The 14,967-nt window shown below is 42.9% G+C and overlaps 1 protein-coding gene across 23 annotated transcripts in view; it reads left to right on the forward strand.

Moving 5' to 3' along the window:
- Positions 1–14,967, forward strand: part of NRXN1 (neurexin 1) — a 673,223-nt gene continuing 658,256 nt past the window's right edge. For 13 of the 23 annotated variants that reach the window (XM_039717070.1, XM_039717096.1, XM_039717191.1 and 10 more), the window contains exon 1: positions 4,600–5,338. In XM_039717070.1, coding sequence (XP_039573004.1) covers positions 4,600–5,338 — 739 coding nt within the window. Of the gene's footprint in view, positions 40–155; positions 171–3,835; positions 5,339–14,967 lie in introns of those variants that run through there. The other 10 variants (XM_039717321.1, XM_039717302.1, XM_039717313.1 and 7 more) reach the window with 2 other exon arrangements.

The raw sequence follows: 14,967 nt of genomic DNA on the forward strand, positions 1-14,967 counted from the left end.
CCGCCCCGGCCCGGCCCCGGCCCCGCGGCCCCCGCGCAGGTAAGGCGCGCCCGCAGCGGCGCCGCGGAGGAGCAGCCCCAGCCCCGCGCTCCGCCGCGAGAGGCTGGTGGGTCTGCGTGCGGCGTTGTGGAGAGGTGGATGGCGAGGAGAGGAGATGGTGGAGCGGAGGTGTAAGTTAAAGGTTGGATGCGGTGATTTATTGCCCCCTTGGCAAGGCGTGGGGGGAGGAGGGGAGAGGGGGGTCTGCGAGACTTGGGCGATAAAATCAATCTGCTGCATGTTCTCCCTGGCGTGAGCTGCCGTGGTGAATCGCGAAGCCGGGGCAGCGATGGGATATCGCAATATTGTTGTTATTTATCGGCGGCGGTCTGAAAGAGACGAGGGGCTTGTGCGGGAAGTGCATTGATAATTTGGGACATTTTCTATTGTGTGTCAGAAGAAAGAGGGCACTCGGCTTCTTCGATATGTGTTTGAAACTGTTTAGGTTCCTGCTGATGGTGTGCATTTTTGAAGGGGTAGAAATTATATCATAAGCATATTAAAATAAAGACATCTGCAGACTGGAAGGGGAGCAAAATCGATCATTCCAGCCGCTTTGGAAAGAATTTGATTCTAGAAATTACGTAGAAATGAAAGGAAAAGATTAATGATGCTGTTAAGTCTGCTTTTGAATTAGAGCGCTTCTCCCTTTGGCTGCAGCAAGGTTGTTTTTCAGATCCTTTTATTTCATCCGGTAATTTGTGAACTCTGGTCTTCCCCGCACCCAGAGACAATGCTCTGTATTTCATACAATAAGGATTCTGCCAAGGATTGTGCATGCCAACCGACCTGGCATTTATTAAGGATTTATTGACCTATGGGTGTCTCTCTCTCTCTCTTTTTCTAATTTGAAAAGGCTCAATCGGGGCACCTGTGACTAAATCATAATTTTTGAAGAATAAAAAATGGTTGTAAAGGGGTGGGGGAAGCATACGAATTCACTGGCGAGGCTCCGAATGCAATAGCTACATTTATATTGGTTTGTGCATATTTCTCGCTACATATGTGCGTGTTCATGGATACATTGCTGGGAGGGATGCCTGGTACTTAAGAGCCATTTGAGATAGATAGATACATAGATAGATCTATATTAATAAATTGTCCTCTTCCGAGAATGAAAGTGTCCCTCTGCTTTGGAAATGACTAGACAAGACTGTGCTGTTTATTGGCAATGTGTGAAATTCTACCACCAGTAATAAATAAGCAATTGTTTGCTGGGCTGTTTTTTCCTTGGGTCTTTCTCCTTTCGTTTACAGTCTTTCCACCTCTCTATCTTTTAGTATTTTTTTTTTTTTCTTTCTCTCTTTTTTTTTTTTTTATTATTTTTCCTTTCTCTTCGCCCTCTCGCCGCTGCTGCTGCTCTGTGTGTGTGTGTGTGTGTGTGAGTGAGGGGGCAGGCAGGCGCTGCAGCCAGCGGCAGGCAGCGGGCAGGGATGCTCGCGAGGTGGGATCCCCGCGCGGCGGCTCTCCGCGGACACCTGTAGGGATCGCTCTGGCACGCACGGCGGCCGCGCACACGCTCGCACACACTCACACTCACACCGCGTCCTTGCCTGGCTCCCCCCACCCTCCTCCCCACCCCTGGTAGACACCGCGGGTTCCTGGCACCCTCGGCGCAACAACGGAGGCGCAAACCCCTTCCCTTCCTTCGCCCCGCTCCTCCCGCAGCCGCGGCGCCCGCCCCGCGCACCTTGCGCCCGCCTCCCCTCCCCGCCGCGCCTCCCGCATTCCCTCCCCACCGCCCCTTCCCCCGGGGGCCAGCCCAGCCCCAGCAGCTGCCCGGTAACCCCCGTGAGCACACACAGACACACAGCCCGCGCCCCTTCCCCACTCACCCCGTCTCCTCAAACCCCCCCTTTCTCCCACGCCCCCCTCACACACAGCCCCCCTCCTCCGTGTCATTGTCCCCGGGCACGCACACCGTGCCGTGTCTCACACCGCCAGCCAGCACCCGGCTCCCCGCACCCCCACACACCCCAAACCCGCTCCATCACCGCCTCTCTCCCCTCCGCCGCAGCGGGGCCCCGCGGCCGCCCTCACGTCCCCTCCCCGCCCTGGAGAGCAGCCCTCACGTTCCCCCCGGGCTCCCCCCGGAGCGCAGCCCCCGGCGGGGCCGCTCCGGCTCGGGCGGGCGCGGGCAGCGGCGCCGCCGCCCCGTCGGGCCGCGCAGGGCGGAGCTGTTCCGGGTGCTGAAGCAGGAGCGGCCGCTCGGCGCCGTGCCGCAAGCCAGCGGCGCCCCAGCTCGCGGCCACCGCCGCGCCCCGGAGGCCCTTTGGGCAGCGGGGTTGCGGGGGCTCCCGCCGCGGGTTCTCCCGGGAGCTGCCGGAAAATCCCTCGGCTGGTGGCGGCGTTGCCAGAGGTGGCTCCTGCCGAGGGGCAGGGAGGGCGTGGGGGAAACCTGGGGTCTGCCTGGTGCTGGTGGGCACGCCTGGCCTCTGCCCGCGAAGTTTGGGGGGGGTTCTCCTCTTCTCCCTTTTGCTGCTCTTGCCCACCTCACGTGTGGCGAATAATAAAAATAATCGTGTTGACATTTAGAGGAATGAAATTAAATATAGAGAGAGTAGGAGGTGACTTAGCAGCTCTGAACGTGTCAGGTGCAGGCAGCTGAGGTGTGTGCCTGTTTTTAAAACATTTCTCCCTGGCAGGGTCATCTCTGCCCCCTCTCCCCACACACGCATGCACACACACACACGCACATACCCCAGCCCAGAAGAGGGCTTGGCAGCAGCTCTGGCCATGCTATTGTGCCTGCCTAAGTGCTGCTGGCAAAGAAATATACGGGAGGGGAAGGGGAAGCGATGAGTGAGGGAGGTGTTGGAGATCCTCTCCTCCATCAGGAGAGGTCTGCTAATACACAGCTTCCAAAAAAGATACAGCAGCTCTGGGGAAGAAACGCAGCCTCTCCACTGAAACATTTTGGATGTAGAGACCTCTTCAGTGGATAAGAGTGAACTGTGGCATATATATAATTTTGAAAACAGAGGAGTTGTTCTCTCCTTGTTCTCTTAAATAAGGGCAGCTGAGTAAATATACATAAAATACTGCAACCAATTTCAGAGGACTAACACCTGGGATTAGCTGATCTGCGTTGTGAATAATGTCAACATCAGAGCTGGCTTGAATTGGATTTTCCCTGCCATAGCAGAAAATATCAGCCTCAGAGGAAACCAGGTAGCAGGAAAAAAAATGTTTTGAAAACCATTAAAAAAAAATTCAAAAAGCTATCTAAGAAACTATTGCAATTCTTCCTCTCCCCAGGAAAAATAAACCAGTAGGTGTAAACCAGTAGGTGTGCCATGCGTGGTGGAGGTTGTCAGTTCCTGCTGGGAGCTCAGGCCACTTTATTTTTTTGACCTGTATTAGAAACAATCAGAACTGGGCTTGGTAGCGTCATCTGTATGACTAGGAGCTTGTAGCTTCACAAGCGATGGTGTTTTCAAAAACAAATTAAAATAAAATATATTGAAGAGTACACACCATCTTTTCTGTTTAACATTGTTCTTGTAATAATAAAATGCACTACCAAAATATTTGAAAGTTTTGGAAAGGTAAGTAGTTTACATTTAGATTATACCATAAAAATGTAATCTAGTATAAACATATATGTTGAGGTTTGTGTTTAGCGCTGCAACCTATTACAATTTCTCGGTAACTTGAAAATTACAGCAGCATTTTCCTAATGTCCAGCACCAGTCAAAATGAAAAAAATAATCACAAACGTTCACTATTGATCAACTTTGTGATTCAACATGTTATTAGTTGTCATTTCTTATTATTCTGTTTCAATTCCTTGCAGATTAGAAACAAAAACAATAGAGGAAAATCACCCCCCTGGATCTTAGCCTTGGCCTTTTTCAAGCAAAGAGAAGAGGAGCTGCCAGGCTTTGCATGTCAAGTGGCCACTCGGCTGTTTGACAGCTTCTGGGTTTCAACCCCGTTGGGATTGAGGCAGCTCAAGCAACCAGGAGCGATGAGTCCTGTCGTCTGCTGACGCTGCTCCAGCACCATGGCAGACAGGCTGTGATATGACAAGAGGATCCATCCTAGGGAGGCAGCGTTGGGATCCATAATTGGCTTCCTGGGAAACTACAGCTGGTGGAGAGGATGTAAAAAGAGGCGCGCATGTGCCAGGATATTGCTACAGCCTTGCCGAGCTGGTGGATCCACTTGGAGGAGAGTTTTGCCACTGATCTTGGATTTTTTCCCAGTTTGGTAATGTTGGCTTTGGGGAAAATTTCTGCTGACTCACCCACCCCAGGACACCTTTTGCAGAGCGTGGCCGGCCAGTGAAGAGATCCAACGGCGCCTTACCCCCACTGCGCGTCCCCCCCGGTGGCCTCTGGCACCATCCTGCGCCCAACCCCATCTCGTGGGGCAGCTGCAGCCCCCCGCCCCGGGGAGTCTCCCACAGTGACCCCCGCACCCGGGGCGGGGGTGAGCGTGCCCAAAGCTTCCAGCGCGGCCGGCGCCCGGCAAGATTTTACCCTGTCTGCCGCCGGGGCCCCGGTGCCGCCCCCCGCCAGCCCTGCCGCCCCGCTCACCCGCCCCAGGCCGCACAGGATGGGGGCGGTGCTGGTGCGGCGCGGGGGCTGCCTGCTGCTCTGGCTGGCCCTACTGCTGGGCTGCTGGGCTGAGCTGGGCAGCGGGCTGGAGTTCCCGGGTGCGGAGGGCCAGTGGACCCGCTTCCCCAAGTGGAACGCCTGCTGCGAGAGCGAAATGAGCTTCAACATGAAGACGCGTAGCTCCAGCGGGCTGGTGCTCTACTTTGATGACGAGGGTTTCTGTGACTTCCTGGAGCTCATCCTCACCCAGGGAGGCCGGCTACAGCTCAGCTTCTCCATCTTCTGCGCCGAGCCTGCCACCTTGCTCTCGGACACGGCGGTCAACGACAACCTCTGGCACGCTGTTGTCATCCGCCGCCACTTCAAGAACACGACGCTGATCATTGACCGAACCGAGGCCAAGTGGGTGGAGGTGAAGTCCAAACGGCGGGACATGACTGTCTTCAGCGGGCTCTTCCTAGGAGGGCTCCCGCCGGAGCTGCGGTCGGCGACACTAAAGCTGACGCTCTCCTCCGTCAAGGACCGGGAGCCCTTCAAGGGCTGGATAACAGATGTGCGGGTGAACTACACGCAGGCGTCGCCGGTGGAGAGCCAGGAGGTGCGGCTGGATGACGAGCAGAGCCGGCTGTGCGCCAGGGACGACGTCTGCCTCAACGGGGGCGTCTGCTCGGTGCTCAACGACCAGGCCGTCTGCGACTGCTCCCAAACGGGCTTCCGAGGGAAGGACTGCAGTGAAGGTAAGGGGCCATTTCAGCTCGCCCCATCGCCCCCTCCCCATCGCTCTATGGAGGGGACGGGTTGGAGGCCAGGCCTGCATGAAGTTTCATCTGTATGAGTGGATCTTCCTCCCTCCCCTCTCTTCCCACCATGTCCCCGGCTCCCCTCTTCCCCACCTTCTCCTCCATGTCTTCCACATGTCTCTGTGGCCAACCATGGTGCCATCACTCTTCTGTTCTCTGTGAGGCTGGGTGAGAGGAGGAAGAGGATGTTATCTGAGCATCTTCCTGGGATTTCGGGTTGTTCTGGGTAGAGGAGAGATGGGTATTGGGTACCAGGTGTCACCCAGATGGCAGGGGTGGCTGGAACTGCGCTCGGTGGGAGCTGAGGGAGGGGACATGCATGCTTATCACAAGCAGCTGGTGATAATTAATTTGGGGAGCAGGGAAATTGATGCTGGGAATAATTTACCTGGATTAAGTGCAAAGGTGACCTGGGTTTGGTTTTGTAGGGTAGAGGAGACCCAGAGTCCACTTTGTATTTGCCTCTGCTATGTCATTGAAATAAAATCAGTGATTTATTTGTGAATTCCTTAAATTGTGGCCAGGGAGGAAAGGGATTAAACAGAGGATTATGTTTTTACATGAATGTGAAGGGTACTGCTTTGCAACATATTTAGCAATTCACCATGCCAGTTAGACAGGGAGAACACAGAAGGGCAAGGGGGAAGTACATACTCCAAGACCACAAAATGACCAAGTAGTTTTACCAAGGATGAGGAAACGTAGAAAAACAGCAGTTTCCTTAATCTCATCTACAAATAAATCACTGGGTAAAATATTATTCATATTCAGTGCCCATTGTTTTTGGCAAATGGAAAGAATGTGAACGTTTACTTTGCAGATGCATGCAGGACTCTTGTTTTTATTATTTTGTTAGTAAATGTACCATTGCTTGCAGCTCCTTAGGCATAGGAATTATGTATGTTGTGTACCTAGAGGAGGATGTGAAGGTGTATAAATGAAATAAGAGTAAATGTATCAAGGGAAAATATGGTTATCATGTCAAAATTGGAGAGCAAAGACCTAAGTTTAAAATGTAAAAGGTAAATATGAATAAGATATCATCAAGGCCAAATTAAGATCTTCACTGAGTGGCTGCATGACATTTATGGCTGAATAATTTGCCTTTAGCATTTCTATCAGATTTCACTCATTATAAGAAAGAAAACATCATTTGTGACTGTGCTTTATTATGTAACACCTTCTGTCCTTAGTGTCAATACTCAAAACACTACAGTCATTCTGCATCCTGTTTACTTTATCAGCTGTTTATCTCTCATCTGCCATTCGTGAAAAATTCAAATCCAATTAACACTTTAAATAATTTTTTATAGGAGCAAATAATAGTTTTTGAAAACTAGTCATTTGTACTTTAAATTGCACCCATTCCTAGAAACTGTAAAATGAAATATCTTTTATATTAGGTAAACCCTCTAAATTGATATAGTATTTGGGTATCAATTTTTAATATATGATGCTACATAATATACAGGTATATGTACAATATTGAATTGTCTTAGCATCTCTGAGTTAGGTCGTATTATAAAGAAAAAGAAAATTACGAGGTGCAGCAGTTTTGTTAAAGCAATAATGGTAATTTAAATACTATTAATACTATCATACATTTATATATCCTTTACACTAAAACATAGTTTATTTATTTGAAGTTATTTTGCACATATAATACTTATGTGCTAGAGTTCACGTGATTGTTTGTAGTATCAGTCAGATAAATTGTTGCCTTTACATAATAACAGGTTGAGTGGCTATTTTTAAGAAACATTTTTACGTTTAGATAAAATTTTAGAGAAATACATGTCCATATTTATATTTACTGAAAATTGCATGGAACTTTTAAGAAGATGATGCTCAAAATAACATTTAGAATCCCCTCCAAATTAAGGTAAAATGCTGACTTAATTTCAGTGCTAGTGGTTTTACATCGGTGTTGACATCAATGGGAACAAGAGTCTCCTCACAAGTCCCTTGACTACTGAGAAGCCTTATAAAATAATAGCAAGACTTATAATTTTAGCAGAAAGTATTCACATTCTGATTTTATTTGAAACAGGAGGCAACATTTGCCCTGACAGCAACATAACTGGAACTACATTGCAATTTATACCTGTTAATTGAGAAAATGTAGCAACTGACACTTCCATCAGTCAAGTTTTGATGAAGGGATTCGAAGTTACTCGTATATGCCAGCAAAGATATTGAACTGTTATAAATTATTTAATATTCTAAGAAACAGAAAAGGCAGAAGGACAAGTAAAGCCTTTATATCTGCCAAGAAAGAAACCTTGGCTTCTGTTCTTTAGTTTTTTGTAGCCAACACAGACATTAAGCCATTGAACTTTGATCTTTTGTTCCCAGAATGTGTAAATTTCCCACAAGCCTTAGAAAGACATTGCTATTGCTAGAGGATCATCTCAGGCTGCAATTATCTGAAGGGGTCTTTTGAGTTTTCACTCCTACCCTTGTTTTGGTTTTTGTTTAAAAATGGTTTTAGACAGGAAAACCCCCAAACTTTCCATTTTTATCTGAAATTGTAGCCATGTGTCCTAGTTGATACCTTTTCTTTAAAGATGAAACATGGTAATTAAATTCTATTTTCCTTGGATTTTTTAATACAAATAAGTTTTTTTGTCTTGGATTTGTTGTTTTTCTATATGTCTGCAGTCTGGTAAAATAGAGTTCCTTGGTGTAATGAGGAATGTAATAATTAATACCAACAACAACAAATAAAATATTTTCAAAATTTTCTACCCTGACTTGCACATTTAGGAATTAAAATGTAATAGATTTAGAATCAATGTTTCAAGTCTTAAGATGCCATCTTTAATACAAGTTCAGTTATTCTCAGGAGAAAATCTGATGGCTTTTTTTCCCAGATTTTCATCTTTGAAAAGCTTATTAGTGATCCCTGAAGTAATTTTTTTCTCTTGTAAAAATGAAGTTCAACCAAGTTTTGAGTTGGGATTTTTTGTTCTGTTGTGGGGTTTTTGGTTTTTTGTTGGGTTTTTTTGTTTTTTTGTTTTTTTTTTTTTAATCCCATCATAATATAAATAATTTCCAGTAGTCTTAACTGGTTTTCTATCTTTCTAAATCAGGAGTAGCTTCATTTATGTTTTATGAACTACACCACTGTTAGAACAGTGCAAGCTAGGAAGGAACCATTCAGTCATTCCTTTTGTTCCAGTAGGATCTAAGTTCTCTTCAATGGGACCATTGGCATAAATCAGAGAAAAGGACTGGAATTTTGCTTTAGTGTCAAGGATGTGCAGTCCATAGCAAAGAAAAATATGATCTCTAGCATTTCTCTGATTGATAGACCCATGAATAAAAACAGTACAAGAGCCTTCTAAAAGATAAAATCTCTGCTTTGTACTGAAAAAGGCAAGGGAATATTAATCCATGTAATAATAGTGATTCAGTAGAAGGAAAAATACAAAAAAATTATAATGAATTTTGTTAGGAATAAGAGTAGCATTGAAATAGACCCTGACTGCCATATCAGTTTTCTGCTAAGTTTTTGACATATATTTCAATCTTCTATTAGGTGAAAATTACAATATTTCCTGAAATTACTCAAGTTGTTATGGCTTGATTCTATGATAGGGAGAGATTTTTATTAGAATTGTCAACTTTAAAGTCAGATTTTTAGTGAATTAAGTCAAGGTCCTAGAAGGTAAGAATACATTATTCATATCAGTGAACCTCCATATTTTTCTTGTAATTTTTCTCCTTAAAATGAAAATGTCAAAAGAAAAAAATCACCTCTATTATTAAATGACTAAAATAGTGACCTTCTAACTTTAGACCAAAAAAATTCCATTCATACTCATTTATATAAAGTTAAATTTATATAAAAATAGCTTTGTCCAACATCCTGTCTGAGAAAATAAGCAGGTAGTTCTAAAAGAGGTAGTAAAATACACATGATGCATTGAGTTGGAGAAAGTTTCTCACTGATGCTAACTTCTTGTCACTCCATGCCTTTCTGCTTTTCTATATCTCTAGTGGCTTTAAATAGTTGCAGACAGGATCCTTTATCTTTTTAAAATATAGCTTCCCTACTTACCTCAATATTAGCATCTATTCAGGCAATTGCTCTGTGAATTCAAACTATTGCTGTTTATAACATGTATTTTAGCTGTTCCACTGAGTTTCTGGTTTGTGAGAAAAATGAGGGCTGTTCAGGCAGCTGTTCACTGTAAGAGATACTCTTCCTTGTCAGATATTCAGAAGTTGATGCCAGCTACGGTTTGAACTGTGAAAGTGATTTTTGAGGAAGTCAGTTCCAGATGTCTCAGCCCAGCCAGCATTTAGATTTGTTTGTTTGGGTTCTGAATATACTGCATCAGTCTTTGTTGTATTTCCTTTTGCATGCTAACTTTTTTAAAAGGCATCCAATATTTATATATCTTTGAAATTTTTGATATGTCAATCCATTTTGTTCTCCTTATGCCTTGAATGAAGCATTTGAACTTCTTTTGGTGTTAATTATCTGTTGCAAGTTGCATGTTTGAGTGAGATCTTGTTGAACTCATTGCCAATACTCAGTCTTAACAGAGTAGTCACCATGGTCTTTATCCCTCTTGAGTCTTAGCTAAATGTACTTTGGACTATTAAATACTGTGAACAAAACTTGCCTTTTTGATTTACACTTCAGAATCTTTATCTACATGATCTGTATTTCTTCTTCATGCTGAATTTCTTGGCAGTGGCAGTGGCCACTGGGGTGGTGTTGGTTTAGAAGGAGGGCTAGAAATGCACGAGATTGAACTGAGGTTCTATATATGCACAAATCATGTAAATAATTTAACAATCATTATTTCACTTTATTTAATATTTTTGAATGGTGACTTCTTTGTCACAGTAGAATCTTGAGAGCAGATAGCCAAGTAATCAAAAAGTCATTCAGAACTGTTACATCTGTTACATTGACTTTTAGTCATATGAAAACCCATCCTTATGTCAGTTTAAAGGACAGTTGTACATCATTTTCCTAATGAAATTTGATATAGTCTTTTGTTTGCCAGGATTCAGTATGACAGGATATTGATTTCAATATCTGCCTCACGTAAAATCACAGGAATTAAAATACTGTTTCACTGGTAATTAGGAGTTGGCAGTCTATTTTGTATTCTAAGGAGGTCTCTTGTTGAGTATTTCTAATCCTTTCAATATGCTGATATTCAAATGCTTATAGCCTACATCTTGGTACTCCAGGTAAATAATATTTTAAATAGTGAGGTTGTTGTTTCCCTTTGGACCTAGTTGAGATGCTGGGTCCTTGTTAAATTTAAGTCTGTATTGTGAATTGTAGACAATGTAGCTAATATGCTGGAATCTAGCACCATAGGACTTTTGTGTCAGATTGGTCATATTAATTCTGAATTTCAAAATGATGTATATTCAAATTGTCTGTGTTTTGATGTAATTGCACTTCAGGGCTTGCAGGCATTTTGGACCAAACATACTTGATCTTTTGTCTCAGCTAAAGGTTGGCTCTCTGCGAGTCTTTTAATAATAGATGCTACCCATGGATTTGTGGGATTTTACCCCTTCATCATTACTGACCTGATGGACAGGAATGGGAAAAAGGCTGGCAAATAAAATCAGTTCCTGATAGAAATAGTTTTATGTATAGGCTAACATTAACATATGCAGCTTGGAGGGTTCATGTATCTTTTAAAAAAACATATTAAAATTGGTTGGTAACTTAAAAGAGAAAGCTTCATCCATCTGTCTTGGTGAATTTAATATGATGTTTTACCTACCAGGAAGCTTGGTGTTCCTTGTAGAAAACATGGAACCATACCAGTTTCTGGAAAAATGCTCTGTCCAGTTTGCTGTGTTGTAGTAGAAACTTGTGTACCTTCATAAACACATGATTTTCCAGAATAGTGAAGGGCATTCTGAGGTGTTCAATACCTTTGTGAACCTGAGGACTAAATTGTAGAGACCAAGTATACTTCTTTCATTGTTTACGGTGTAACAGACATACCTTTAATTGTGTTGTTATGTATAGAATTGACTAACAAAGTGAGGGTAAATAGTACTTTTCTGTCTTCATTTAGTTCTGTGCTGATCTGAGATCATAATTTAATTTTTTACAAAAGATGTGCACTTTCTTGAATGGCAGTTTCTCCTTCTATACTGTGGTGATGGTATCTGAGTATATCACAAGCACTTCACCAGCCTGGATTATATTGTCGTGTATGCAGAACTCAATTTTTCAGCTCAGGTGCTCTTCTGCCAAGCTAAAAAGTAGTTATATGTGGTGAATTTATGCAAATGTGTAGCCATTCTCTTGATCTCAGAGTAGAATCAGTAGGATCAATAAATGCTTCAATGAACAAAATATCTGCAGTAACTAATGAAGCAATGAAGTAGGAAAACCCACATGGGTTTGATAAGACATTGCTTTCTTAGTGATCCTGGCCAGTTCATACCAATTTTTCATTTTGCCTTCCAATGTGTAAAAACTCCATGTAGGAGCTTTTGGTAGGATCTTTTTTCTGGTCATCAGATACTTGAAAGATCAGAATTTCTATTAGGGTTGTAGGAGAAGAAGTCAAGACCTGAAGCTCCCTTCACTATTGTACGATCACTTTAGTCTACAGAACTGATAATTGTTAGCTGGCTTTGAAATTGAAGGCCTTCCTACTGCCTATCCATAGCAGAGTGTTCAGAATAGTGTGGTTTTTCATGCTTTTTTGTCTGTTACTGTCTGCCATTGTTCTGACTAGACACTGGAAATTATGTAGCTTGTCACCTGCCAGCCACTTCTCCTTTGACAATTCAGCTCTTTTGATGGTAACAACAGTTCTCATCCTTTGCAACATTACACCTGTATAAAAGTCTTCCTTATTACTGTGAAAGGTTCCTTATTACTGTAGAAGGATCTAGGATTTAAGTCTGAGCGGAGTGAAGAACTCTTACTCCTAGTCAACAACCACATATTTTTTTTTAGTTTCATTCTCTTCCATTTTCAATGAAAAATCTGAGGGTGAATGTAGGAACACAGTTTGTGGTAATTGGGAGTGGGGCTGTGGCCCAGCCTCATCCCCAGTGGGTACAGCTGTGAGAAGCAGATGAGCAGCATTGACAGCAATGAGCCATGGAGTGCCCAGGGGCACTGACCAACCACCAAAGGGAGCAGAGGGCACACAGCAATGCATGAACCATGAGAAGTATGAAAGGTTGGGCTAAAGAACAAAAGGGCAGATGCTTCTGTATGGGCAGACACCTGAAGCCTTCTGGTGAGCTATGGCTAGTATGGGGGAAGGCTTAAAGCCTTCTAAAGTTGCCTGGTGACACTCTGTGTAGCGTGGCTGTCTCAGCTGCAACATGTGCTGTGACAGGTAAAAGTGAGAGGTGGCCTCAGTTACGCCTTCCTTGAGATTGTAGAGAAATGAGACAGAGGTAGCTGGAAAGAACAGGATTCTATGAAGAGATTTTAGATTTCTTTAATGCTATGGAGCGTAATAGGAACCTACAATTACTTAGTTATGTCCTAATCAGCAGCAAATTTGGCACCTTTTAGGTATCTGAAGAAAATGTGTTCTGTTTTCATTTTCCTCTGGAGTCAATTTGAAGTCCCATTGACTCAAGTTTGGAATTAGGGCAAACCTAATAACCTGCTGATTCTGAACTTATTATTCAAGTAGGAATATGAAAACAGAGAGAACTAGGGCAAATTAAATAACCTGCTGATTCTGCCTGTAGTATTCATCTGGGAACGTCTATAGAGAAAATACTTTTCATAAATTCTGATATTTATTGCCTTGATCATCATCACTATAATTATTCATTAGTTTAATATGTACCTTATGAACCATGCTGGAAGAGTGAAGTTATATGACTAATTTTGTCTTAAATGTAAGACTCTCTATGATTTGAGGGAAAACCTGATCTGCCAAACAAATGGATGGTGTGGAATCACATTTGCCGTTGTTGCCACTAGAAACTGAAACAGTGGATTTTGCCTATGGAAGTGTAACACCCCAGCAATGCTACACAGGTGTGCAAGCCACAAATTCCTTTTTGATTTTGTCTAGAGAAAGAGCTTTGCATTGCTTAAAGGCAGAGAAACTTGATTGATTCTTCCCACAGTGCTGCCTTTTTATGATTAAGTGAATGTGTACAGCATTAAGGAGGTCACTGGCATTACCCTATGCACCTGAAATGTGTATCACCATTCCAGAGTTTCTGAATTACATCTTAATTTCTGATGCAGAATGACCTTCTTCATCTTCTTTCTCTTTTGTGCTTTTTTGCTTTAACAAAAAGCATTTTAAAATGACATTTTTTTCAAAGGAGGTATTTCCATTAAGAAAAGATTCATTGACAAAGATTGCATGTTTGTAGTATAAATTATATGTACTTTCTTTTGAATAAGTGCATAGAAAATGACAGAATTAGTGACTAGATGTGGAGTGCAGATCTGTATCTCAATATTGTTGTTTTCTTTATGATCCCGATTGTTCTTTGTTTCCAAAGGTGACAACAGGAATCCTCACACACACACCAGCATATGTACAATGGGTGTCTAGGGCACAGCCACAATGAATAGCTTTAGAATGAATTATGGTCTTGTGATGTAAAGATTATGTTCATTGTTAATAAAAATAGGAGACTAGGGCCCTAATGCTAAGGAAAAAAGTGCTCTTCAGCCTTAAAGATGTTTTCTTCCCAGATTCTGAATCATGCAAGTGTGATAAAAGTGGTATAAAAAACTTGGATTCCACTGGTTGTTGCACAGCAACAGGCTTACATTTTACATTTCAAAAATTATTTGTATATTTTATCTTTGTAAAACCAGACTCTTGTCCTGGAAAGTCCAGGGACAGGAGTCAGAGAGGCAGACAAGATAGAGCAGCTCCTTCCCAGACTGCACACACTGGTGTGTTTAATCCCAGTGATCTTCAGGTGATCCTCAGTGATCTCAGTCTGCTGGGGTGGACTGCTGTTTCACATGGCATCCTCCCTTGGAAAAGCAGTGGAATTTCTACAGGAAGTTTCCAGGAATGTTGGTCCTGACAGAGAGATTACTGGTGTTGTGCATTTTGAATTTGCTTTTTTTCCCATTTTTTCTTATCAGAGCAGAGACAGGTGAAAATGGAATTTAGAAACCCATAGATGTAAGTCACTTAATTCTTAAGACTGTTGTGGGGTGATATAGGAAATATTTGTAAACAGATTTTTTTTAAGAACAGATCAATGCCTTTCTTCATTTCTTCCACATCTTTCTCAGATGAATGTTGCTCAACTTCTCAGGAGCTGATTCTGTGATATTTTTTTTCCTGTAATATTGCAGAAAAATAATTTCTGTAACATTATGACATTGCTATGAATCTGGAAGGGTTCTTTTTAGAACCTATAGTTTTTCAAAGATAAATTATGGAATATCATTCAACATTAACAAAATATTTGTCTAGTTTAGTTAAGCATTTACTGAAGAATTCTGAGTATAGATCTCACATTCTTATCTAAAACCTTCCTGACGTAAGTATTATGAGAAAAACATCAGTATTTTCCCAGTAATTCACCAGAAGAAAATACATTCAAATCACGTT

The sequence above is a fragment of the Passer montanus genome, unplaced genomic scaffold (genome assembly GCF_014805655.1).
Source record: "Passer montanus isolate IOZ18808 unplaced genomic scaffold, ASM1480565v1 scaffold102, whole genome shotgun sequence".
Classification (NCBI taxonomy): Eukaryota; Metazoa; Chordata; class Aves; order Passeriformes; family Passeridae; genus Passer; species Passer montanus.